The sequence below is a fragment of the Scatophagus argus genome, chromosome 24 (genome assembly GCF_020382885.2).
Source record: "Scatophagus argus isolate fScaArg1 chromosome 24, fScaArg1.pri, whole genome shotgun sequence".
Lineage (NCBI taxonomy): Eukaryota > Metazoa > Chordata > Actinopteri > Scatophagidae > Scatophagus > Scatophagus argus.
Window position 1 is genome coordinate 5,955,487 of NC_058516.1, and position 23,998 is coordinate 5,979,484.

Below are 23,998 nucleotides of genomic sequence, written 5' to 3' on the forward strand. Positions count from 1 at the left end.
GTTTTTTGGTAAGTCTCAACAAAGAATGTCATTATTATTCGTAAAGTTTAGTTTTTTTTTAAATAATAAGAAAGTTCATCTGTAAAGTTTTCCATTGATATCACTGGGTGTAATTTGCAAAATGTATACACAAATCAATCTAAAATCAAAAGAAATGGCCTAATATGTGAATACCTAGGTGATTACAAACACAATAAAGTCCTTTCAGTTGTTGTCTCAACAACTGCACATTGGATAACACAACAAATCATAAACATGTACCTATAATTCAAAAAATTTCAAATAACATAAACATATGTACAAGTGGAAAGTTATCAGTACAGTTTGATTTATTTGAAAAGAAAAAAAGACTATCTTTGCTCAGTCTCAGCATACAGCATGTTACAAAAATATAACTGGGCATTTTTAGTCACGCTAAAGTCACATAAAAAGCAAGTACGTAAAAAAAAAAAAAAACTATTAACATGAATGAAAGACAAATGTTTCACTTTTAGCTTTGAGAACAAAAAAAGATTAATCCATTTGATTAAACTGTCAGGATTTCACATAACAGCACCAGGGCTCTCCCATATCTCATCATCATAAATATTAGAGGTACAAGTGATTTTATCTGTGGACGTCACATCCAGGCTGTGGCAGTCTTTGGCAGTTGGTCCTTCAGCATATTGGATGAAATCCCCTGCAACCTGCTCAGCCCCTGATACGGAGTCCACATGATCCTTGGATGGTTTTGAGCGTCCTTGATCACTCAGCAAACCCTGGTCCTCACAGTTTTGGTCAACTACAATAGCTTGACGTGTTTCTAAATCCTCCTGATTACCAACTTCTGCTGAATTTCTCTTTCCAGAAACCAGAAAGGCAGACCAGGGATCAACCCTGTCTTCCTCTGATTGTTTTTCCTGCCTCCCTCCATGCTCACCATTTTGAGCAGCTGGTGCAGGTTTATCCTGTATCCCCTTCTGTATCTGAACGTTGCTCTCCAGCCCGAAGAAGTTGTTTCGGACAATATATCGCACACACTGCAGGAGGACATTTCTCTCATGGCGGATATCTGGGGCCAGTAGCTAAACAGCGTTAAAGAACACGGGGAAACATGAGGGCTGAGAAGGTGTGTAATCTAGATAACACAAATGTAACGATACAACTGATCTCACATAAATTATCTCAGGTGTCTCCTTACCATTTCGAGCAGAGTGGAACGACGTGTCTGTGGTGGGTCTTGGCGCCTTCCTCTACCACCCCTCCCTCCTTTTCCGCCTCTTCCTCTTCTGCTATGAGGTGTGTGAAGGACAGAGTCAGGCTGGAGGACTTTACGAGCCTCTGTACCCTGTGAAAAGGGCTTTGGTTCTACAGGGGGTCTCCTGTTCTGGGAGTTTGGTGGTGTTGCGTTTAGGAGAGCCTGGTTTTCTTGCACAAGGTCTTTGGCTCTCTGAATGGGCATGGCTGAAACACAAGGACAAAGGATAAGAACGCCGAACTTAAGTAATGGCATGCTACGGCCCGCTGTGTATTTTATCTATCAATGTAGATTGTGGAACTCACCCTCTGGGTCTCCATCACTTTCACTCTCACTCATGGAGCCGTAGTTTGCCAACAGGGAGCCCAGCGCTGAGCTCATCTGTTTAGGAGCCACAACCAGGTTACCTGCCGTGGACTCAGCAGCTGGGTCCTCTCTGTCCGAATCTAGAAGCACGTGACAAACATAATGCAGTACATAGCAGTCACAGTTAATGATGTGTTACCGCTCGGTGATCGTTCACGACCTTGTTTGAATGCTGTCTATGTCGGGTGAGACACTCACCGTGGTCACTGCTGGCCAGAGCTCCCAGTGGATCCCCGTCCCTGCAGTGCTGGGTGCGGGATCGGGGTATCTCTGTAGTACCGCTGTCTGATGGGTGAGGGCCTCGATGATGTCGCCCACGGAAGCCCCTGTTATCCCAGCCACGTCCTCGCCCCCGTCCTCTGCCCCTACCTCTCATTCGTCTGTGAATAAAATATTAAAGTTTAGATAGGATTTGCTCAGAGCAGATGAGTGTAAATATATTCTTGTCTCTGGATGCAATAAAGGAGAAAACAAGAAAAATGCTGTACAAAATAAATGATTTACACATCAAATGTGTACGTTTACCCAAACTGAGCTGTCTCAAGAACGGCTCCTGTTTCCTCCCGCAAGTCCATCACTTTTTTCTTCTTTTCAATATTCTGCAGTGTGGGATAGTTTCTGGAAAGACAAACTGAGGCTTGAGTTGAACAACAGCAATCGTGACACTTTGATGATTGGAAGTGGACATCAGTTGCCACACTCTCTTTGTGGATACTGACTTGCGCCTCTCCTCTCTCCATTTTGCAATCTCATCTGGCGTGTCCAGCTTGATTCTCTTAGCTCCAGGTGCGTGGTTCTGAGATCAGGATAAAAAAACATTGATATTCACAAAGGGACATACTGCAAGACTAAGTTTCAGACACACAGGGAGTTGTTTCACTTACATTTTTCCAGTGGATGCTGACTATTTTTTCATGAGCCATGAATCTGCAGTCGGGCACAGAACACTACAAAACAGTTTGATGGAAGCAGTCAGTAAACTTTGTCTACTGGTTTCCACATATGACATGAAATAAATCAAAATATACTTCATCAAATATATCAAATTACCTTGACATGTTGAGAAATATGTTCATCGTACTTCTGCTGGTTTTTGAAGCCCCGGTCACAGGTGTCACAAAAATGGGAATACTCAGGTTCCTTCTTATTTTTCTGCTGAGGGTTAGAGACAGACCAGTTCGCTTAGTGAGCTTAGTTTATTCTAAGTGCATTGCTGTTGTGTGACAAACACCATTTAGGCCCATTATTTATAGAAATTACCAAATAGATAGTTACCTTTTTCCCGTGATGGTTGTGGTGTCCATTATTCTGTCTTCCACCTCGATGTCCACCTTGATGCCACTCACGGCCAAAGTTTTGACCTGAGAACAAGGCTGGAGTTAGAGGAATGACTGCATCACAAACACTTACATCAAAAGGCCACTACTGCATAAGGTCCTTATTGTTCTGGAGAAACAAAATCGCCTAAGTACACCTGTAATACTTTCTCATAGTTGTTCAATACAATTTGTCTGTAGAATTCAAGGAAGACATTGCAGGTAATGTAAGAAAAGTCTTATTTATGCAATTTTTTTGGGGTGTTTTTAACATGATCGTTACAAAACCATCCTTTTCCTGGCTGTAGATGAAAGGAGCGGTTTTAATATGACAATAATAAGCTTACTGATTTGTGGACTTCGATCACCACTGACAGACTACTTTACAGGAAAAGGTAACTCACCATATGGACGTTTAGGTCCGTAGTTTCCACGGCCTGAGGGGAAACCGAAGCCTGCTGCTGCCCCGTGATGCCAACCGAGCTGACCGCTGTGGTCCCAGCTGGGCTCGGACGGCGTCTCGCACCAGCTCCACATGCTGGGCTGGAAGCCGCTGGAGCGGGGCTGCTGCTGGTGCTGGAAGGGCAGGATGGTGTTGGGAGGGGGACAGCCGAAGTCCGGCGGAGGATAGTGTCCCGGTTCACTCATACTGCACGTCGGAAGTCTTTCCCCACGTCGACAGAGAAGTCTGTTTTAAGTAAATTTGGGTTTCTCACCACGCAGCTCTCACATGTTCATGTTTTGCTCGAGTTTGCACACACGCTCGTCACTTCCGCAAAAGCAGGAAGGACATAATACAGGGAGCGGGGACGAAATATATTTTAATGTTCGTTAGCATATTAAAATAATGATGATTTGGGGTAAATTGTGTATATGTTATGTTCAACCGTAAGATTGCCGTATTTGCGTTTTTATTTAATTAATTATTTTAATTATTTTTTTTAAACCGGCATATCGGCGACCACTTCTCGCGAGCTTTAATGTAAAACTACTCTTGGTTGCCAGGTTGAGGAGTGAAAACCATGTGGAAGTTAATTTCCACTTTTACACGTGTGGAGCAAGTAGAATGATGCTCGATGAACTTCGAAAAACGTCAGGACTAGTTTTTATGTAAGGATAAAGTGTAGTAAACCAGTGGCACTCATTTTTTCACACGCCAGCTCTGCTTTGCTTTTGTTATTTAAGACATTAAACACAACCATGGGGTGTTAAAACGCGTCATAATGTAAAAAGCACTGAGACAATTATTACTTTACTAGTTTGCAAAATTACTCAGCATGTATGACGTGTTGGAAATCTGCTTACATACCAATAAAAATGTAAGAAATCACGCCTGGTATTGGGGGATATCGACTGAGCGAACTTGGCAACCCAGCGGTTTCCTGGCGTTCTCTCTCGCCGCGTGTGCTTCAGAGACAGTAGGAGCAGCAGCGTGGTGATTTGAGATCAGCCTGAGGTCTCTCTGTTTAGAGAGCGCCCAAACTCTATAAAGTAACCGATCAGCTGCCAAAATGCTGGTGTTATTTGAGACCGCTGCTGGATATGCAATATTCAAAGTATGTATTCGATTTTGTTTCCTGTCATTGAAAGAATGAGCAGTAATCACGCATTATCTTGTTGAGTTAGCTTAGGTTAGCTACGTGGCTAGTTACTTACATACCACGTTGGGTCGGTTGTAGGTAGCATAACTGTTGGAGAACGCAATTAAAAAGTATTCTTTCACTTTAAAGGCAAGTGCGTGGTTGTGTAAGCGTAAACTTTGTGTTTGTGCGCCAATGTCTTTGCTCATGTACAAGCTAACACTGAGTTAGCTGTCTAAAGGCCTTGTAACCACGTGTGCAGGCTATCTTCAGTACACAACATTCATGTGGATGGAAATAATGTAAATGACGATACTGCTGTATTGATCAGTAACAGTCAGTCTCAATAGGAAAGAGATTGTGACGTTATTCGCAAAATTTGAGACAATTTATATTCAAGTCTTTTCACTGTAGCTGTTAAGTTCTTATTTTAATGCAACGCAACTAAGCTTCTGCTACATTTCAGGTCCTCGATGAATCCAAACTGCAGCAGGTCGACAGTCTGTATAAGGAGTTTGAAACTCCTGAGAAAGCAAACAAAGTGTAAGTGTTGCTGTAGCGCTCAGCTCCTGTGAGCAGCTGGTATTACAGATATAATCAGCCTGGTGTCATTGATTGGACAAAGTAGATGAAGTGTATCCTCACTCTTGTTGTTTTGCCCACGCCAGTGTGAAGCTGAAGCACTTTGAGAAGTTCCAGGACACAACCGAGGCCTTAGCAGGTAACGAAACACGGCTTTGTGCTCTGATGTACCCCTGAGAGCTGTGGTCTGTGATGTATTTCTGTGTCTGATTAAAACATGAGGTATTCTACAGTATTCGTCACTACCCCTGAGACCACATCGTGTCACGTCAGCCGTCAGGTAGTTTAGATGGTGAAGAAAGGTAGATTTCCCCTACGGAATTGAATGAAATCTTTTCTACAATTCTCCCTAAGGCATATTAGCCTCTTCTGGTTTAGTGTCTTCTGTTTTTATGCATCAGATTACATCGATGTGTGAGTGTATCCAATACAGTATTCCTGTACAGTATGTGAATTTCCCCATTGTGGGACAGTAAAGGAAATCTTATCTTAATCTCTCCCACTCAGCTGCCACTGCTCTTGTCGAGGGAAAAATTGGCAAGAGCTTGAAGAAAGTGCTGAAGAAAGTTGTTGCCAAGGAGGCTCACGAGCAGCTGGCCATCAGTGATGCGAAGCTCGGTGGAGTTATTAAAGTAAGTGACCCAGCAGTTTACATAATTCACATTAGTATTCACAAGTTACGAGTTGTGTCTCTAACTGACTCTGGTTTTCAGGAAAAGCTGGACCTGAGCTGTGTCCACAGTCCTGCTGTGGCTGAGCTGATGAGGTGCATCAGGACCCAGATGGAGAGCCTCATCACTGGACTTCCTCCTAAGGAGCTCAGTGCCATGTCTCTGGGCTTGGCTCACAGGTAGATGGCACATAGACACAGCATTTGGTGGACGCGACTGCTGCCTATGATTACTCTTGCTGTCTGAAACTTACTTGTAGATTTTCATCAGCATTCGTCACTACCACTGAGGCAGCAGTCTCTCCCCAGGCATGCTAGCATGAAAAGTAGTTTGAGCTGTGAAGTAGCTCCTTCATGAATCTTCTTTTCTCTGTGTTCTCCAGTTTATCTCGCTACAAGCTGAAGTTCAGTCCAGACAAAGTGGACACTATGATTGTGCAGGCCATCTGTAAGTTTGTTTTTCTTTTTTTTTATTATGTCGGGAAAGCAAAACATTATTTTGAAATAAATAAGATTGTGATTGATCATTATTTTCAGTAAGAATTCAGAATCAGAATTCCTTTATTGATTCTTGAGGGGAAATTCTTTAAATTTGATCTGATGATTGTTCAGATATTTCTTAGAAGACAAAGAACACCAGTAAATATTCCTATTTGAGAAACTGATGTCTGCTGTTATGTATTTGAATATGCATTGCAATATGTTTTATTCTCTTCAGCTCTTTTGGATGATCTGGATAAGGAGCTTAACAACTACATCATGCGCTGCAGGGAATGGTACGGCTGGCACTTTCCTGAGCTGGGAAAGGTTGTCACTGACAACTTGGCTTACTGCAAAACTGTCCGCAAAATAGGTAAAAAAATATATATATGTGTGTGTATAAATGCATTGCTATTGAAAGTGATTTTGCCTTGTAGTTAAAACGGTTGCATTTGTTATATCTGTTTTCCTACCTTGAGTTTTATTCACTGTAACAGCTAAACTGAACAATATGTGTAAAATCAGCTGAGTGTCACCTTTTAAAAGTTGACTTTGGTTCTCAGGTGATCGCACAAATGTGGCCGGCTCTGATCTGTCAGACCTCCTCCCAGAGGAAATCGAAGCCGAGGTCAAACTGGCTGCCGAGATCTCCATGGGAACAGAGGTGTCGGAACAGGACATTGGCAACATCATGCACCTGTGTGATCAGGTATGTTTCTTTCCTCCAACTTTACACGTTAAATCCAGCAGTTACTTCAATATTACATATACCAATATTTAATTTTGCACTTGGAGAGTTTGAGTGACAGTTGTGATGATGATGACTTTTGTCTTTGTCCTGAAACAAATCATGTGGGTCTTCAGTCACTACCTCATCTGAACAGTCACTCACACTAAAAGTCAGGGAGGACTTTGAACAATAGCCTCATTATTTATCTGCCAACAGATGAATAAACCTAATAAATCTTCTGTCTCTTTTCCACAGGTGATTGAGATTTCAGATTACCGCACTCAGCTGTATGACTACCTGAAGAACCGAATGATGGCCATCGCCCCCAACCTGACAGTCATGGTGGGCGAGCTGGTCGGCGCGCGTCTCATCTCACATGCAGGTAAGTCAAAGAGAAGCAGACTGAGAGAAAACCAGCCGAGCTGTGATGATGAAGACGTTACGTCGCTTTCCTGAAAATGACTGATGTTTTAAGTCACTACCTCATCTGAGCTTGTGTGGAGAGGCCCAGCGGGCAGCTGCTGGTGAGAGCTTCGAGGTTATTTGCATTTATTTTATTATCTTATTGTGTTTTTAAGGATCCCTTCTGAACCTGGCGAAACATCCAGCCTCCACAGTGCAGATCCTCGGAGCAGAGAAGGCTCTGTTTAGAGCCCTTAAAACCCGCAAAGACACCCCCAAGTACGGTCTCATCTACCACGCCTCCTTAGTGGGTCAGACCACCGCTAAGAATAAGGGCAAGGTATGTGCAGGAGGAGCAGCGACTTCATTAGGCAATAGTTATAAGTCTGATGGTTAGCAATGAAACATGGGCTGTTTTAACTTCTCTGTTACATCTGTACAGATCTCCAGAATGCTGGCAGCTAAAGCAGCCCTGGCGATTCGTTATGATGCCCTGGGAGAGGACACGAATGCAGAAATGGGAGCAGAGAATCGCGCCAAGCTGGAGGCCAGGCTACGCCAGCTGGAGGAGAGAGGAGTAAGTATTACTACAGGACAAGGACATTTATCCCTGACTGTATCATAAGTACTAAATTCCAGTCCCTACTTTGCCGTATTATATTTACTTTTATACATACTGTCCCGATCAGTTCCCCCTTTATTCCTGTCATGATGGTTATATAAGTCAGTGTTTGTGTATCTAATGCCTTTTCTGGACTTTTTCTCTGCTGGTCATCTGATCGCGACTCCATTTTTTTTTTGTCTTCGCAGATTCGAAGAATCAGTGGAACTGGCAAAGCAATGGCAAAGGCAGATAAATACCAACACAAGAGGTGAACATCCAGAAGCTCCTCCTTTTCAAAGACAATGTATTTCCACATGTAAAAAAACCAAGGTGTTAAATATCTGCTTTTTTCACCACAGTGAGGTGAGAATTTACGATCCATCAGCCGATTCCACTATTCCTTCCACTTCAAAGAAGAGGAAGTTTGAGGAGGTGGAGCAGGAGGAGGAGGAGGAGGCTGCTGAGGAGCCAGTAACGCCGGTGGTCAAATCCAAAAAGGCCAAAAAGGAACCAGTAGCAGAAGGTGGGTGGAATGGGAAAACCCCAAGCTTGTGGTGAAGGGTCCATTATCAAGTTCATGGTGCTCAATGTGTTTTGTTCTGCATGTTTTATAGCAGCAGTCGAAGAAGAAGAGGCAGCAGAGGAGACTCCCAAGAAAAAGAAGAAGAAAAAGAAGGACAAGAAAGCAGAAGCTGAAGCCGAGGAAGCAAAGGAGGAGGAGGAAGAGTTAGCAGTAACAGAAGTAGGAATTTGTTTCTGACACTTGATGCTTAGATCTAAAGACATAAAAGATTTGACAGGTTTTTCCGTCTTGGTTTTTGTTGATGTGCTCACTTGTGTTCTCTCCTGCAGTCAACAGAAAAGAAGAAAAAGAAGAAAAAAAAGAAGGTCAAGGAGGAGGAAGATGATGACTGAAAAAGTGCAGAGTGTATATATTTTTTGTTTTAGCTTTTATGTCATTTTAGTTGTGTGTCATACATTTATATCAAATTAGGGCAAAGGTGTGTTGAGTGCCTGGTTTCTGGACATCAAAGAGTTAATGTTTAAAGAATAAAATCATAAGACCTCTTTTTATAACTGAGAGTAACTTGTGGTTCAAAATCTCACCGAGTATCTCCAGTCATAAAATGAGCGAAAAATGTAAATTTGTATTTTCTTTTTCTTTTTTAAAGATGTGAAATAAGTTTGTAATCTACTACAGTGATTTTTATTTGTGAACACATCTGTATCAGACATGTCTCAAATTCAGCACAGAAGAATGAGTTGATAAAAGATTTTGCAGCTCTGTTTTTAAATTGTCCAAGACTGAACATCCGCCCTGGTAAAATAAACATTTTTTGCTATAATGATGTGAAAGTAGGTCTGATAATTCACTGCATTCACTTCATTCAATTCAATATTCAAATTATGCTGTGTGCTCGTTTTATTTTCTATCCTGGATTGCTGTTATCAAATGTTTCATAGTTCATAAAGGTGAATCTTCTACAGAAATATAAGCCAAATCTTGGCCATTATACAATATGTGTTACAATCCTCTGTAAAGGACCAGCATCTCAGCTTGAAGGCAGGTGGTTAGCTGTGACTTTGAAAAATAAATGATGACAAAGGCTCAAAAACATGAAAGAAATCTTCACAATATGAGTATGGCTCATACCTTTTAATGAGTTCACCAGTATGTGGAATGTACTTCAGTATTTCAATTTTATGGCACTTACAATTCAGTCACCTGCATGAGATTAAAGTAAAGAAATACTCAAGTACCTGGAAACTGCACTTAAGTACTGTTATTTAAATACATTCAAATGTAAATATACTCACATTTCATTTAACCACTAATGATTTTGTGCAAAATAGGAAGTGAAATGGGTGACTTGAGCTCCACCTTGACCAATTTTAACAGTAAAAAGTACTTCAGCATCTGCAGAATAAAAAATATATTACAGAAAATTATAGAATATAACACGCACTTGTACTTTTGATCCTTTAATCTATTATACCCCTAGTTTTAATTACTTGAGTTACCTGAGGACTTCCTGCATCGCCACGACTTTGTTACTGTTAACAGGCATTACTAGATGAACATCGATCCTCATCATCGATCGACTGCATCTGTGCTCCGCTGGAGGGCCTTACATTCATACCACATGGCACGAGTGACTGCCTGGGAGTCAGGAGTGTTATGAGGGAACAGATTAGCTGTAGATATCTCAGGTTCCTGCAGTAGCTGGTGAAATACACACGTGAAGATGTCGCAGTTACAAGCTCGCTTCTTCACGGAGAACAAAAGGTGAGCTGCTGTCCCCTTGAACGAAACATAAGCAAACTAAAAGGGCAGAAACGGTTAGCGCCGTGGCTAACTAGCTGTGACTGAGAGTAAACAGTGCGGCGCTACTCTTGCATTTTATCTGAGCGTGTCTTCTTTAAATGTTAGCTTAGCTTCTAATGACTGCCTCCAGAAGTTCGTAGTTGATGTTTTTTAGCTTGTTGTTTTAGCTGGCTAATGCGAACAATCCCAACATTTGACGGACTGCTTTCCTCATATTCGTATCTATGTTATACAGAAACTTTATTGTGAAATGAATCAATTTGATATTAAGTCTCTGTGTGTATTTGATGGATGGCTGTAACTTACATAGCTTTGTTTGTTTTGATTAGATATGTCATAGATGATGTCCCATTCTCCATCCCTGCTGGCTCTGAAGTGCAGGACCTCAGCAATGTCATCAACAAGCTGCTGGGGGCAAAAAATGGTAAAAATACTTAAATAAGGCACACTTTAAACGTTAACAACCACGTTATCTACCACGTGGCTCAGTTCAATTTAGCAAATATTCTCCTTCATCACCTTAGGATAAAATATTTGTTTTATAGAATTATTGTCATTTGTTTGTTGTATGTTTCCAGAATACTTGTAATATCTTGAATTGACAGTGTTTTTTGTTTGTACAGCATCTCACAGCAAAGTGGAGTTCGACTTCCTGGTCAGAGGCCAGTTCCTGCGGACGCCGCTGTCCACTCACATGGAGACAGAAGGCATATCAACGGTACTGACCAGCAGCCTCACACCTGAAACCTGAGCAGATATGCTGTGGGCCATAGTCATCATCATAGATGATATAAAGCTTGGGTTGGACACTGGATTGTCCAGGAACACATGATGTGATGTGCTGTGTGTTTCAGGAAGAAGTGGTGGAGATCGAGTACGTGGAGCGGATCACAGCCCCAGAGCCCGAGGAGTGTATGATGCATGACGACTGGATTAGCTCCATAAATGCAGATGCTGAATGGTAAGACGAGAGAAACCAGACTAGAAACTGTGTGTCTTTCATCAGCATTAATCTGGTGTCACACAGCACAGAATTTGCTTCTCATTTACAGAAGCCTCATCTTCCTGCTTTTTATTCTGAATTTATTTTGTGCTGTAGGATCCTAACAGGGTCGTATGACAAGACTGCCAGGATCTGGTCTGTGGAGGGCAAGGCGGTGATGACGGTGGCCGGACACACAGATGTGGTCAAAGATGTAGCCTGGGTCAAAAAAGGTGAGCAGCATGAAGCGGCAGACAAACCACCCTGCTGGTCATAACGGCAGCCTCTCTTCAAACATCTGATGGATATTTGTGTGCAGACGGTCTGACCTCTCTGCTGCTGACGGCCTCTCTGGACCAAACCGTCCTGCTGTGGGAGTGGAACTCTGAGAAGAACAAAGTGAAAGCCAGACACTGCTGTCGGGGGCACACGGGGAGCGTTGACACGGTTGCCACAGACCCCACCGGCTCAAAGGTAAAGATGGATGGACAGCTGTCGAGAAGGAAACGGAAATCAGTGGTGGAGGATGAGTAGGGACAAATTCACAGGCTTTTACTGAGGCTGTTTGTCAATCAAAGCGTTGTGTTGCTCCCACACAGTTCTGCAGTGGCTCCTGGGACAAAATGTTGAAGATTTGGTCAGCAGGTAGGTTGCCAGAATGACTGATGGCATCTTAAGTGTTACTGAATAGAAAGCAGATCTCCAGCAGATCGAGCCACAACCCTTTTGCTGTGCTCTCAGTGCCCACAGACGAAGCAGACGAGGTTGAGGAACCCGCTGACAGACCGAGGAAGAAACAGAAGACCCAACAGCTCGGCCTCACCAGGGTGAGTGATCTCTATGACCCGCTTATATAAAAACAGATGTGGAGGGATTCAAAAGAAGGTTCTTATGTCCTCACATCATCACAGACTCCTCTGATGACATTGTCTGGACACAACGAGGCAGTGTCCTCTGTCCTGTGGTGCGACACTGAAGAAATTTGCAGTGCATCATGGGATCACACCATCCGTCTATGGGACGCAGAAACGGGAGGGGTGAAGACTACGCTGGTGAGAATCACGCTGACAAACTTGTATTGTACTTGTATGTAAATGAAACTGATTTGTTTGCCCTGAGCTTTTTTCTTGGACTTGGCTGACTGGGGTGTTTTTGTCCTTTCCACAGACGGGCAGTAAAGTTTTTAATTGTGTTTCCTACTCCCCTCTGTGTCGGCGGCTGGCCTCAGGCAGCACTGACAGACACATCAGACTGTGGGACCCTCGCACCAAAGGTACCCTCCGCGCTCTAAATACCACAGACATCTCAATGCCAGGGATCATTTTGTCTGCCTCTCATTAAAAGACGCAAAACGATTTCCTCGCTCTTCCTTTTCGCGGCTCTAAACGCCCCCTCTCCTCTCCAGATGGTTCGCTGGTGCTGCTGTCTCTGACCTCCCACACTGGCTGGGTCACGGCTGTGAAGTGGGCGCCGTCACATGAGCACCAGCTGCTCTCCGGTTCTCTTGACAACCTCGTCAAACTGTGGGACACCAGAAGGTCTGTGAAGCATGGAGTTCATAGTGTTTACTTTGGTATTTTAATGGAATTTCAAAGTTCATGTTCATACCAAAAGATCACTTGTCCCAGTTCCTTTTTTCCTGAAATATGGCTCAAAAGTTACTGAATTAACGGTGAGCATATTGACTTAAAGTGCTGTAATACTTTGGGAATTGTTTCTTTGCCCTATCAATGCTGTTACAGTGTGAAAGGTCATTTGTGCAGACATGTAGAGCAGGACATCCTGTTCCTTCCATCTGAGAGTAAACAGCTTTCTGCCGGTGACAGTTCTGTCTGGAACAAGCTTCCTGGCTTTGTCAGAATAAAATTCTGTGTCTGTTTATAATGTTTCTTCAGCCTACACCCACTGCCGGGTGCTGCGTCTTGATATATTTTTGTCCCTTTTTTGTTTGTTTGATTATTTGTGTGCTGAACCTCTGTGTCCAAGACGTTTAGTAAACATACTTAAAATGTATGTGTTGCCTTTGTGCGTTGCAGCTGTAAGGCTCCTCTGTATGACCTGGCGGCCCACGAGGACAAGGTGTTTTGTGTGGACTGGACAGAAAGTGGGGTAAGGATATTTTCCACAAATGTGTGGATGGGAAGCTGAGGACAGAATGGAAATAAATAAAAATGACTAATATACTCAAGAGACAATAAGCAGCATCTTAGAATACTTCAATTCTACCTGTTTCATACATAAAATCGATGTATAACTTGCTCTCTCTTCTGCCCGTTTCTGTTCTCAGCTGATGTTGAGTGGAGGTGCAGATAACAAGCTGTACACGTTCAGGTACGCAGCCTGTCAGACAGATGCTGGGGCGTAGGCTCCACAGCCAGCAAGGACATCAACCTCATCCGCCACCACAGATGGACATAAACACATGATATCAATGTTGTGACAGGCTACAGTAGCAGCAGGAGTTTTGAATTTTGTACCACACAAAACTTTACTTGCTTTGCTCCTTGCTGTCCCTTTTAGCCTCCCTCAGTTTTTAACACATATTTTCTTATAAATTGTCTTCTTGTTTTTCTGTAACCCAAGAAAAATATAAATTAATTTTGTCTCCTACATTGTCTCCTGTATTTTATGTCATTCATTAGTGTCGGATGTGATTTTTTTTCAAAGTTGACTCTGATGTACTGAAAATTAAATTACCACATATGCATACACAAATCATAATACATTTTTAGATTTTTATTTTTTCTTCATCTCTACTTCATCCAATTTGATAATGGAAGGAAGAAATAAGTAATTTTAAATGGGGAACTTACACTAAGTACTAAGGGATTGATATTTCATAATTTTTGCAGTACATTATGAACTTCCTCATGACTTGGCCAGCAAAACCTGTTGTCTTGTGGGTAAATGTCAACTTTTTCCTCCTCAGACAGGTTTGACTACAGAACAGAACAAAGAACTATCACTCTTTTGTTCTTATTGTACTAAAATTGCAAATCCAGGTTCTGTTTTTATTGATTAAACCATCTCGTTCTGTTTTGTTAACAATTTGGAAAAGCTCAAAAGGACCTCAATCAACCGACTTCACAAAAAGAGTATTTTAAGATATTCAATGGAAAGTACTTTCTAATTATGTAGCTGGTAAATCATAACCAAATCTCATGTACATATTTCATACACATTCATCAGTTCACTCGAAACAATTTAGCTTCCCTGTTTTCTCTAATCTAAACAAGTGCGACATTATGAATTAGAATAACTGGTTATTAGGCTTCAAGCCATTTGACATCTACTTTTGCGGGCAATTACTTGCAGCGAATGACGCATCTGTTTGATAGACGATCTTCGGCCTGAACAGCAGCGACCCCTGATGTTCAAACGGCGCCACAGCTGCTTTGCATATCCTGTTTCTCTGACTCAGATTATGACGGCTATTAAGAGAGGAGGCTATCCGAGCTGCGCTGCATAGATGCTCGCGCTGTTGGACAAATCCAAAAACAAGGTAATCGTATGTTCATCCTTTTTTAAATTACATATCTGACTATATAATAAACCCGGTCTCGCGTAGTTAAATGTCCACAAGACATTTCTGTTCTGGCCTCGAGACTTGCTGCTAGCTAAACTGCTGCTAGCACACAGAAAGCTCCTTCACTGACGTTTTCTAGCACTTTTTTTTCCATCTACTACAGTTAAGGTCATCTGTGGTTTTATACTTTAATGACATCTATAGTTCTGAAGACAAACGCTTTGTTTTGCTTTTTTTCCGTGTCATCAAGGCGAGCCTTTGCTGTAACTGAACACCTGCTTGGCAGCCAGCTGGCTCTCAGTTCTCCCGGACTCCCTGAAGTCGCAGGTGTCTGATCCCTGCTCAGGGAACCATATTAGATTAGCTTTTTTAGCCTGTAGCACTGATGACTTTTGGTCCATCCATAATAACAGCTTATAACTCGTTCATAATTCAGGAGGGGGGATCAGCTGTCAGGACCGTTTTCATGCTGGCAGCAGGTTTGCCTTGTATGTTCCCCAGTAAGATTCAACGGGAAAACCAGCAGAAGTCTGTTTATTTTTCTGTTATTTCATTCATGTGTGTACGCAGACATTCACTTTTACATAAAATCTGATCTAGCCGACACAGTCAGTCGTGTGAAACTGCCTGTTCATGTCTTTATGGGCCAACAAGGACTATCAAGACATAAACTGCTAATTCATTTTCTACTTTTATGACTTTTTTAAAAGCCTCATGCTTTTCTTTTTCTGTCTTAAAAATCATTTTCGTCTTCAAGAACAAGAAAAGGCTGATATCCCATGATGGACGGGTATGTGTAAATTCCATATTCACAGCACTGACAACCATAGCTGTAAAATGCTGTTGTTATGGGCACAGACATGCAGAGACTACAGGCTGTGTGCCTTCACTGACTGAGCTGTCTGCCGCAGGTTTGCGGGGGACATGTTGAGCGGCGGCCGGGCTCTGCTCGGTGAGGACAGCTCGGTGATGGCTCGCATGCAGAAGAAGTTCTGGAAGACCAAGCAGGTCCTCATCAAAGCCACGGGCAAGAAGGAGGACGAGTACGTGGTGGCCTCAGATGCTGACCTGGATGCCAAGCTCGAGGTAGGAGAGGAGAGATTTAACTTTCACACAAGCTCTATTTCCTATTCCAACAGTGCTTCACACAAAGTCTGTCCCTTCTCCAGGTGAAAATTAGTCACGTGAATGCTTCTGATTATTTTTGTCGTTGTATTTTTAAGCCAAAGATGTCTTCCTGTAAAGACTCATCACTCCCTCTGCCACTGTGGCATCATTAGAGTGCTTCCTACCACTGGTGGCCATTTCCTGAGCATTATGTCTCCTGGAGGAACCATGTTTGTTTTCTCCTCTGCCATTCACTAACTGCAGGCCTCCTGCAGTCTACTGAAACCGTAGCTTGGACTGAACGCACGGCAATAAAGCCTTAACACTTCCTAGAACCTCTCTGATAGGACTTTGCGTGGAGCTTCTGAGGGAAAACCGTTTCCCATCATGTAAATTAGCACTTGTGTCACAAGCAGTGTGAGAGTTTGTCAGTCAGGTTTCATTCAGGAAGAGACTGATGGTGGTTACTGTCACTGCCACGTCTCCAACGCCCTCTAGTAGTGTTGGCCTGTTGTAGAGCTAGGCTGCAGCTAATGGTTATTTTCATTACTGATTAAACTGCATCACATTAACCTCTTAAACCCTCCTGGCCCATTGGTGGTTCACTCAGTCACAGACTTTAAATCCACAGACCTTTATTGTAAATTTTACGTCTCCCATCATGCTAAATGCATCCAAAATGATGCACATTAAGACAGACTCAGATATCTACTTGTGATGGAATGACGCAGCCATATAACAACTATAACAGTCTGAATTACACAGGGGATTTCTCACGCCTCATCCCAGCTGTGAAAGCCATGTCAACAGTTTGTTCCTCTCAGTCATTTCTACAGCAAATGAGGGTGGACAGTTTGGATTGGCTGAGTCCTGGCTGGCTTTTGGTTGTGACAGGCTGTCTGACTGTCTGGCCCTGTGAGACAGGGACGTGGTAGAGTTTCACTGAGCTGCCAGAAGAAGAGACACACTGTGAGGCTTTTGTTTGCTCGTGAACAGGATCAGGCCTCTTCTGCACTCCTGCTGTCACTGTGCTTCTCTTCAGGGGAGAGTGTCGACGGACGAAAAGAGATGCAGGAGTAAATTCGAGGCAGATTTTCAAAGAGCAGATCTGTCTTGTTGCTTTCCTCTGTCTCCTTCACACGATTCAGCTTTGACTTTGAGCCCTCTGTGGAGCAGCAGAGCACTAAAACCACCGGGGCAGATTGGATTTGGAGCCACTTTTGGACGGCAGCCTCACAGATAACCTGATTTTATTGGGTGTTTAACATTGCCTCGGTGCATTTTCAGATTTCATCTCTGCTGCGTTCGCTTTGTGACCTGTGAGCTACTGATCAGAAAAGATTGTGTCAATTTTTAGCTAAATTTTTTAGGAAATCTGACGTTGAATAATTTCAATCATCATAACAAATTCAAGTAGTTGAAAATGAGCTCATTATTTGATTCTCGTCTCTGTCTTTTACTTTGTCTTGATGGCGGAGGAAACTTTGACACGCACACACGTCTGAACGTACTGATGTGTGTCTGTGCTGCACGAACACAGCTGTGGATGTTTATCTCCGTCTGCTTCTGTTTTCCGTCCACCGTATTGCTGTGACTCACACTGAGCAGTTTCCTTTGCATAAACATGATGTTGATGATTCAATCAAGTCAAAAGCCAAAGAGGAGCCGTGGTCTACACACAGCCACGCATCCCGCAGGTGTTTGGGCCACAGCGGAAGGTAGCGACTGTTTATTCTCCTGCTAATCAGTAACTACACATCAAGTCGCCTCCTCCCTCTGCTCTGCTACAGTCTTATGTTTAAACCTGTGTTTAAAGTCAGTCAGCTTTTTACAGGAATAGAATGAAAGTTGCATAAAGCTGTGAGTGTCTCCAGAAGGAGCTGCGTGAAGTCTGATAAATCAGACTCATTGTGTCTGAAGTCTAACTTAAGGAGTAAAACCGTTGCTCTTTTTGTCTCTGCAGTTTTTCCGCTCGGTTCAGTCCACGTGCACGGAGCTGCTGAAGGTGATCGAGAAGTACCAGCAGAGGATCACACGTGAGTCCCAGATCACAAACAAACAAAAAAAAAAACCTTTGCGTTTTGCTTTCCTGGTCTTTTGTGTGTATACGCGGGACTCAAACCTTGAACTCCTTCCCCAGGCTTGTCTCAGGAGGAGAACGAGCTCGGCCTGTTCCTGCGCTTCCAGGCTGAACACGATCGCACCAAGGCTGGAAACATGATGGATGCCACCAGCAAGGCCCTGTGCACCTCGGCCAAGCAGAGGTCAGCAGCAGAAGATAACGAAGCCTTTAAGTGACAGCTGTGCAGTGTGTTCAGCTGTTATCTTTCCTTTATCCACAGGATGGCTCTGTGCACGCCACTGCACCGTTTGCACCAGGAAGTGGAGACGTTCAGACGGCGCGCCATCGCCGACACGCTGCTGACAGTCAGCCGTATGGAGAAGGCCCGCACCGAGTACAGAGGAGCTCTGCTCTGGATGAAAGACGTCTCCCAGGAACTAGACCCGGACACCTACAAACAGCTTGAAAAGTTCCGCAAGGTGTGAGGACTGGCTTGTTTTAGATCCATACTCTCTTAATGATCTAAAATGCATGCAGTGGTTTTTCACCGTCTTTCTGTTGTCAGGTCCAAGCTCAGGTCAGAGGGACGAAGAGCCAGTTTGAGAAGCTAAAGAATGATGTGTGTCAGAAGGTTGACATGCTGGGAGCAAGCCGCTGCAACATGCTTTCACACTCCCTGTGTACCTACCAGGTGTGTGTCTGCCTTCCTCCAGCTCCACTCAGATGAAGCCCTAACTTTCTGTCTGTGTCATTTCCTTAATATTTGGTTCTTTGTTGTCATGGCAGACCACTCTGCTGCAGTTCTGGGAGAAGACGGCTCACGCCATGTCGAGAATCCACGAGGCCTTCCAAGGACACATACCGTACCAGTTCACCACGCTCAAAGTACTTGAAACAACACAGTCTGACCAGCCTGCTGTGATGCGTCTTTATATTCCAGTTAACTGTAAACTTCCCTCCGACAGGACCTGCGAGACCCACTGGAGGAAATAACAGACTCAGAGAAAGAGGAGGATAGGAAGGAGAAGGCTCTACAGAGCAACACAGACAGGTGAGAGAATACACTCAATTATCTTCTCTTGGTAGTAAATAAAATGTAGTCTGAGGTGTGTCCTGTCCTGACACACACACACACACACATCCTGCTGTACCATCCGTCTGTGTTTTTATGGCTCTACTCTCTTCTCCATCAACACACACACGTCTTTTCACCTCACTCTCTGCTGTCTGTTTTCCCGCACTAAACCACCTCAGCTATGTCTTCATCAAACACGAGGCCAATCTCATGCCTGTGTTCGCTCACAAGTAAGTGTGTGTATGCGCAGCTCGTGGTTTTAGGCTAGCAAACCTGGGGCTGCGGCTCCAAATCCAATAGAAGCTACTGTATAGCTAAAAATAGAAAGCCGTCTCACCAGCTAGATAAGGCAATTTCTCATTTTCACCCCCTTCCTCCCTCCCTCCTTCCTTCCCTCTTCCTCAGTCTGGTGTCCTTGGATGACGACAAGCCACCAGGAAGTGCCTCTGATGCAGGTGTGTGCCGCCCCCTGTAGGCCGAAACGCAGAGTTGAAGTTGATTTTTGCTGTTTTGCTCGGTGACATCAAGACAACTCAAATTTGAATATTTGTCTTCAGTCTTTGTTTGCCTTTACTGTCATGTTGTCAGAAGTAAAATCACGAGTGTTCTCCTTTCAGACCCCGCCCACAGCAGTGCCGGGCAGAGCCACAGCAGTGACGGTGGTAAGTTTTGCCTTGTGTGTGTTGGGAGCCTCCACAGGAGCTGTGTTGTTGGGCGTTTCCTTGCAGTTGTGCAAACAGCACGGATGTGTGCACTGGGATTACTGTTGTTCACTGTGGACCGGATGCCTGTTGCCTTTATGATCCTGTGATCCCAGTGCACTAAAACACTGCTACACCCACTCCAGCTCTGCACGACCTCGGGGGACCTGATGACGACCTGTTGCTCATGGCCTGTAACCCACCACAGCTTCCAGTCCCAGCGAGCACTCCTGTCCAGCCTCAGCTCCTGCCTCCTCTTCAGGGTGGCGACCCCAGAGAGCCCTGGGGCTTTGGAAGCCTCCAGTCCAGCCACTTGCAGCTGCCTGCCACCGGTAAACTGGCTGGCTGTCAAACGTTTCTTCTTCCTGTGAATTCTAAACTTGAAGCCGCCTCACCCAGTTCTCAGCTCTCCCATCTGACTTTGCTTGGTTGTGGCACTGATACACCTCTCCTGGGAGTTTGACTCCTGCTTCCTGCTGCACTTTGGAACTGGACTCGGTCTGTCAGGGCTTCTGCTGCTGCTTCAAGGGGCTTCGTTTCCTTCACTTTTGTCATTAATCAAAGAAAGCAAATCAAGACAGAAAGCACTGAAATGAGTTGCTGTTTCATTTCCCACACAGCACAGCAGGGCCATATTTAATGTTCTTATGAGCTGTGGGACTCCTTACTAGCAGACATCTAACCAAGTGAAGGCCTAAAGCAGTGGTTCCCCAATATTTTCCGTCCATTAGACATTCCATCCAACAAAAAATAAAGTATAGACATAAAAAAAAGACATAAAGCTTTCTCACTGTACTGACTATGTTGCACACTCGTGTTTCTTACCAGATGAAAGTCACACTGGTGGAACTAATAACATTAACGATGGCTCAGCTCCTGAAGTTACTGCATCCCTTTGCAGCCATTACTGTCTTTAGTTGCACTTGTGTCTCACAAGGTTTGTTCAGCTTAAATGTCACTGCACGTTTCCCTCCTGTCTGGATGCTCAAAGCCTGGCATTCTCACTAAAGGGCATTCCTCTCAACCACAACCTCTGTGGACATTTTAGTTGTTGTGGCCCTCTTTTTTCTTTCTGATTTGTACTTTTGCAAGGTTAAAACTTTTTTTAAACAACCTGTTTCTCAGCTGCTGCACATTTACCTCTGGTCTAAAATATCACCTCTCCTGTCTTCTGTCCCTTCACTGTCTTCTCAGGTGGTTCACCACACCCAACCGGGACAGGGCTGAGACCTGAGGAGGACGACGGTGAACGGGGTGACATGGCTTTCCTCAAGGACCTCCTCAGCCCGGGCCCCGGGGCCAGCGACGAGTTCAGCAGAGAGTGGCAGGATGCTTTTGGCCTGTTCGACCCTCCCAGCGTGCCTCCGCTGAGCACAGGAGCAGCAAGCAGTGGGCCGGCGGCACGTCCGTCCTCCCCAAGCCCGACGGGCTTCCTGCCCTCCCAGCTGCTGGATCACAGTCTGAGTGCGACAGGTCAGCCACACCGCACTCTGCTGGCCGGACGAGCACATTGCAGCCTGCTAACTGAACAGAGACTTGAACAGAGACTGACAGTGTCTTCTGCTTTGTCTTTTAGGCTGGTCAACCCCACCTATGTTCCAGGCTCCGCCCCTGCAGCCTCCTCCTGGTCAGAACCAATCGGCTCAGGCAGCTCCAAGCTCAGCAGCTAATGGTAAGCTCATTGTCAATCTGCATCCCTGTCGGCTCTGTGTCTTTGTGGACTTGTCTCATGCTGTCTCCATGGACGTATTAATTTACTTTGGAGCAAAATTGAGCTTTTGATACTGAAATATTAACCTGGCTGAAGCTGCAACTCACAGCTGTTCTGTCTGTCTGTATATTCATATGTTTGTGAAGTGGACACACATTTACAAACCTAAACTGTGTGTGTCTGTGTGTGTGTGTGCACAGTTGCTCCAGCTGGGTCCAAAGACATGTCTGCCTGGTTCAACCTGTTTGCAGACCTGGACCCTCTCTCTAACCCTGACGCCATTGGACGCTCTGCGGATGAGCTGCTCAACGCCTGAAGCTCTTTGCTTGTGTGTGTGCGTCCAGCAGTGTATAATTTCTCCCAGAGAATCTGGATGTCAGCACGTTTCCATGTCAACAGCCAAGTAAAAGAACACTCATCAACAGTCAAAAACACACGCAAACACTCACTCACACACACACACACACGCATTCACACATACGTGCCTGCATTACTGCCAGCACGAGAGCTGTGCACGTATGCACGCTCATTTTTGTGTTACACTGGAGAAGGAAAGCCGTGTCAGTGGCTCCAGGCTGCTCCCTGCAGCTTTCTACATGACTGTTAACACTACACACGAAGCCACTGACTCATATGCACACAGAAATCCTCACGTGGTCTGTATTACCTTTTCACTGTCACTTTCTGCAGCTTTTGTCAAGCGGAGAGTGTGTTTGTGTTGCAGGTTCATTTTGGATGGCGTTGCCTGTTTTTTTTGTTTCTCTTTGTGTCTTTTACATGTGTTGTTTGGATGTGTGTCAGTTTGCTGTGTGTGTGTGTTTGTGTGTATGTGTGAGTGTGCACACAACAAAGTTCCCAGGATGTAAAAAAAATTAAGCAAAAGAAATCTATATTTACTGCTTAGACTTGTTTCTACATGGTAGCACATGATTGTCACATATGAATAAAGAGCGTACAGTATTTATCTATATGAACCAGACATAGTCTGTGTCTCAGATAAGATGGGGATAAGACCCTGAGCCTCTCGCTGAGCCTTTATTTGCACGCAAAAACTACAGCAGTTGAAGCTGAAGCTGCAACACGGGTCCTGTGACATGAAGCAAGGTTAGCAGGTTATCTGGCTGTCTTTGAGTTTTCAAGCCGAGTCACTGTGGCGGAAGAGCAGGTTTAGTCCAGAGAAACGGATCAAAACAACTCAACAGCTCAATTAATGAGAACTGAGGCTAAACTGAAGCTAAATTCTCACATCAGGCACAGTGACGATGCTAGCATGCTGATTCTTAGCAGGCGTAGTGCTGATCGTGTTCACCATGTAGCATTCATGTTAGAATGCTAAAATTTGCTAATTAGCACTAAACATAAGTGCAGCTGAGGCTGATGGGAGCCTCATTAATTTTTATGTATTTGGTCATTAAGTGAATTATTGGAAACCATCAAAATGTTGACCTGATCACGACAGAGTTGTTGAAATTCATCCTGAGAGGATCATGAATGTCTGTACCAAACGTTGTGACAATCCAGTCAACGATTGGTGAGAAATTGCTTGTCATAGATTAACAGTAAGAGGATCACCAAAGTTATTACTGTTTATTCTCTGGGGACCCTGAGTGTATACACCAGATTGACTGGCTCACTGGCTCAGTGAAGCAGGTAACCCAGTGTTGAACTTGCTTTGTGATACAGACCCCACGAACTGGATCTTTATGACTCCACCAGTTAAAGATGGATAATGTGACACTTTATTGATCTCCATAAGGAAATTCAATTCTGTTTTCTGTTCGGGATTCAGTCAGATGGTCTCGAAATGTGAGCCATGAGTATCTGAACTGGTTCCTGTGACCCCAGCAGCCTCTTTATGTTCATCCTCTCACCTTCAGCCCAGATTCTGGTTGCTGAGTGGGTAAAAATAGGACACATCTGAAGTCATGTTTAGGCTTTCACCATCACTGGTCCAAGGCCAAGAAAAACACATGTGAAGGATGAAACAGTTATTTTGTTGTCATTTTCTCTTGAAGGAAGTTTGGTTGATTAGTTCTGGGGTGAGTGAGTTATTTCTGTCATATAAATCTGCAAGGAACAGCACCTAAGCTGCATCACACTGTGTTTGTTTTCAGATTGTTCCTGCACCATTTGCAGAATCATTTGTTTTTCTCTTAAGTACACTGAAAAACGTAAAAATAACACGATGAAGTAACACTGTAAAAAAACTGTATTTTGAGCTCTGTGTGTTGTGTCTTCTGAGAACTGACAGATTGTTTTGTGGGGAGATTCGACATGAAATGGGTTTCTGACATGCGGGCTGTGGTTTTAATTCCCGCTGAATTGTTTCCGAGGAGAATGAACATCAAGTGAAGAGTTGCGAGACGAAGATGTCAGCATTGGTTTCTAAAAATGCATTTTCTGGACACCTGAGTTGTTTTCAGATGTGAATATGGCGTCCACATGCACCAACTAAAACCAAATCCTCAGTTGTGACGTTTGTGTGCCTGTGTGAATTGCACTCAGTGGAGCTAGGGAAAACCATTTTTATAAAAGCTGTAC

General features: G+C 44.0%; 4 protein-coding genes and 4 non-coding genes across 11 annotated transcripts; 7 read left to right on the forward strand and 1 right to left on the reverse strand.

The window, feature by feature from the left end:
- Window positions 1-82: 82 nt before the first annotated feature.
- On the reverse strand, window positions 83-3,708 carry nufip1 (nuclear FMR1 interacting protein 1). Its single transcript, XM_046381705.1, has 10 exons — window positions 3,324-3,708; window positions 2,879-2,964; window positions 2,654-2,758; window positions 2,488-2,550; window positions 2,323-2,399; window positions 2,129-2,221; window positions 1,802-1,983; window positions 1,543-1,683; window positions 1,181-1,443; window positions 83-1,064 (listed from the first exon to the last, which is right to left on the reverse strand). The coding sequence occupies exons 1-10, from the start codon at window positions 3,565-3,567 to the stop codon at window positions 543-545; spliced, it is 1,776 nt and encodes a 591-aa protein (XP_046237661.1). The 5' UTR covers window positions 3,568-3,708; the 3' UTR covers window positions 83-542.
- A 605-nt stretch (window positions 3,709-4,313) lies between these two features.
- On the forward strand, window positions 4,314-9,313 carry nop58 (NOP58 ribonucleoprotein homolog (yeast)). Of its 2 annotated transcripts, none has more exons than XM_046381708.1 (15): window positions 4,314-4,475; window positions 4,966-5,042; window positions 5,168-5,220; window positions 5,589-5,713; window positions 5,795-5,931; window positions 6,135-6,199; window positions 6,470-6,604; window positions 6,795-6,940; window positions 7,217-7,343; window positions 7,540-7,703; window positions 7,806-7,940; window positions 8,174-8,235; window positions 8,327-8,490; window positions 8,585-8,709; window positions 8,820-9,313. In XM_046381708.1, exons 1-15 carry the CDS (start codon window positions 4,431-4,433, stop codon window positions 8,880-8,882), a joined length of 1,623 nt encoding a protein of 540 aa, XP_046237664.1. In that variant the 5' UTR covers window positions 4,314-4,430; the 3' UTR covers window positions 8,883-9,313. The 2 variants fall into 2 exon arrangements, with proteins under 2 accessions (XP_046237664.1, XP_046237663.1); XM_046381707.1 differs by having other exon boundaries at window positions 4,315-4,475; window positions 8,582-8,709.
- Window positions 5,258-5,345, forward strand: LOC124055822. Its single transcript, XR_006842812.1, has one exon. It is a non-coding gene; the product is annotated as a small nucleolar RNA SNORD70 (small nucleolar RNA).
- On the forward strand, window positions 5,965-6,053 carry LOC124055821. The gene has a single exon (XR_006842811.1). It is a non-coding gene; the product is annotated as a small nucleolar RNA SNORD70 (small nucleolar RNA).
- Window positions 7,035-7,118, forward strand: LOC124055825. The gene has a single exon (XR_006842814.1). It is a non-coding gene; the product is annotated as a small nucleolar RNA SNORD11B (small nucleolar RNA).
- On the forward strand, window positions 7,378-7,459 carry LOC124055826. The gene has a single exon (XR_006842815.1). It is a non-coding gene; the product is annotated as a small nucleolar RNA SNORD11B (small nucleolar RNA).
- Window positions 9,314-10,083: 770 nt separating the features above from the next.
- On the forward strand, window positions 10,084-13,885 carry wdr12 (WD repeat domain 12). Its single transcript, XM_046381709.1, has 13 exons — window positions 10,084-10,254; window positions 10,623-10,717; window positions 10,917-11,011; window positions 11,148-11,254; window positions 11,393-11,508; window positions 11,595-11,749; window positions 11,875-11,920; window positions 12,017-12,102; window positions 12,187-12,327; window positions 12,443-12,548; window positions 12,681-12,813; window positions 13,312-13,384; window positions 13,563-13,885. Exons 1-13 carry the CDS (start codon window positions 10,214-10,216, stop codon window positions 13,638-13,640), a joined length of 1,272 nt encoding a protein of 423 aa, XP_046237665.1. The 5' UTR covers window positions 10,084-10,213; the 3' UTR covers window positions 13,641-13,885.
- A 756-nt stretch (window positions 13,886-14,641) lies between these two features.
- ical1 (islet cell autoantigen 1-like) lies at window positions 14,642-23,422 on the forward strand. Of its 3 annotated transcripts, XM_046382529.1 has the most exons (15): window positions 14,643-14,777; window positions 15,559-15,591; window positions 15,713-15,887; window positions 17,872-17,944; window positions 18,049-18,172; window positions 18,251-18,449; window positions 18,536-18,661; window positions 18,757-18,855; window positions 18,936-19,021; window positions 19,451-19,500; window positions 19,663-19,707; window positions 19,893-20,078; window positions 20,941-21,219; window positions 21,323-21,418; window positions 21,658-23,422. In XM_046382529.1, exons 2-15 carry the CDS (start codon window positions 15,581-15,583, stop codon window positions 21,771-21,773), a joined length of 1,665 nt encoding a protein of 554 aa, XP_046238485.1. In that variant the 5' UTR covers window positions 14,643-14,777; window positions 15,559-15,580; the 3' UTR covers window positions 21,774-23,422. The 3 variants fall into 3 exon arrangements, with proteins under 3 accessions (XP_046238486.1, XP_046238487.1, XP_046238485.1); XM_046382530.1 differs by lacking the exon at window positions 19,893-20,078 and having other exon boundaries at window positions 14,642-14,777; XM_046382531.1 differs by lacking the exons at window positions 18,536-18,661; window positions 18,757-18,855; window positions 18,936-19,021; ... (4 more) ...; window positions 21,323-21,418; window positions 21,658-23,422 and having other exon boundaries at window positions 14,642-14,777; window positions 18,251-18,455.
- The last annotated feature ends 576 nt before the right edge of the window (window positions 23,423-23,998 follow it).

What these genes read in the sequence shown, in the direction of transcription:
- nufip1 (XM_046381705.1), bottom strand. Translation starts at nt 3,567, where the DNA reads ATGAGTGAACCGGGACACTATCCTCCGCCGGACTTCGGCTGTCCCCCT. An exon ending in CGGACCTAAACGTCCATATG is followed by an intron (nt 2,965 to 3,323) that starts GTGAGTTACCTT and finishes CCTTGTTCTCAG; the next exon opens with GTCAAAACTTTGGCCGTGAG. An exon ending in ATATTTCTCAACATGTCAAG is followed by an intron (nt 2,551 to 2,653) that starts GTAATTTGATAT and finishes ACTGTTTTGTAG; the next exon opens with TGTTCTGTGCCCGACTGCAG.
- nop58 (XM_046381707.1), top strand. Translation starts at nt 4,431, where the DNA reads ATGCTGGTGTTATTTGAGACCGCTGCTGGATATGCAATATTCAAA. An exon ending in AGCTCGGTGGAGTTATTAAA is followed by an intron (nt 5,714 to 5,794) that starts GTAAGTGACCCA and finishes TCTGGTTTTCAG; the next exon opens with GAAAAGCTGGACCTGAGCTG. An exon ending in AAAGGAACCAGTAGCAGAAG is followed by an intron (nt 8,491 to 8,581) that starts GTGGGTGGAATG and finishes CATGTTTTATAG; the next exon opens with CAGCAGTCGAAGAAGAAGAG.
- wdr12 (XM_046381709.1), top strand. Translation starts at nt 10,214, where the DNA reads ATGTCGCAGTTACAAGCTCGCTTCTTCACGGAGAACAAAAG. An exon ending in CAGACCCCACCGGCTCAAAG is followed by an intron (nt 11,750 to 11,874) that starts GTAAAGATGGAT and finishes GCTCCCACACAG; the next exon opens with TTCTGCAGTGGCTCCTGGGA. An exon ending in GTTGAAGATTTGGTCAGCAG is followed by an intron (nt 11,921 to 12,016) that starts GTAGGTTGCCAG and finishes CTGTGCTCTCAG; the next exon opens with TGCCCACAGACGAAGCAGAC.
- ical1 (XM_046382529.1), top strand. An exon ending in ACTCCCTGTGTACCTACCAG is followed by an intron (nt 18,662 to 18,756) that starts GTGTGTGTCTGC and finishes TTGTCATGGCAG; the next exon opens with ACCACTCTGCTGCAGTTCTG. An exon ending in TCACAGTCTGAGTGCGACAG is followed by an intron (nt 21,220 to 21,322) that starts GTCAGCCACACC and finishes TTTGTCTTTTAG; the next exon opens with GCTGGTCAACCCCACCTATG.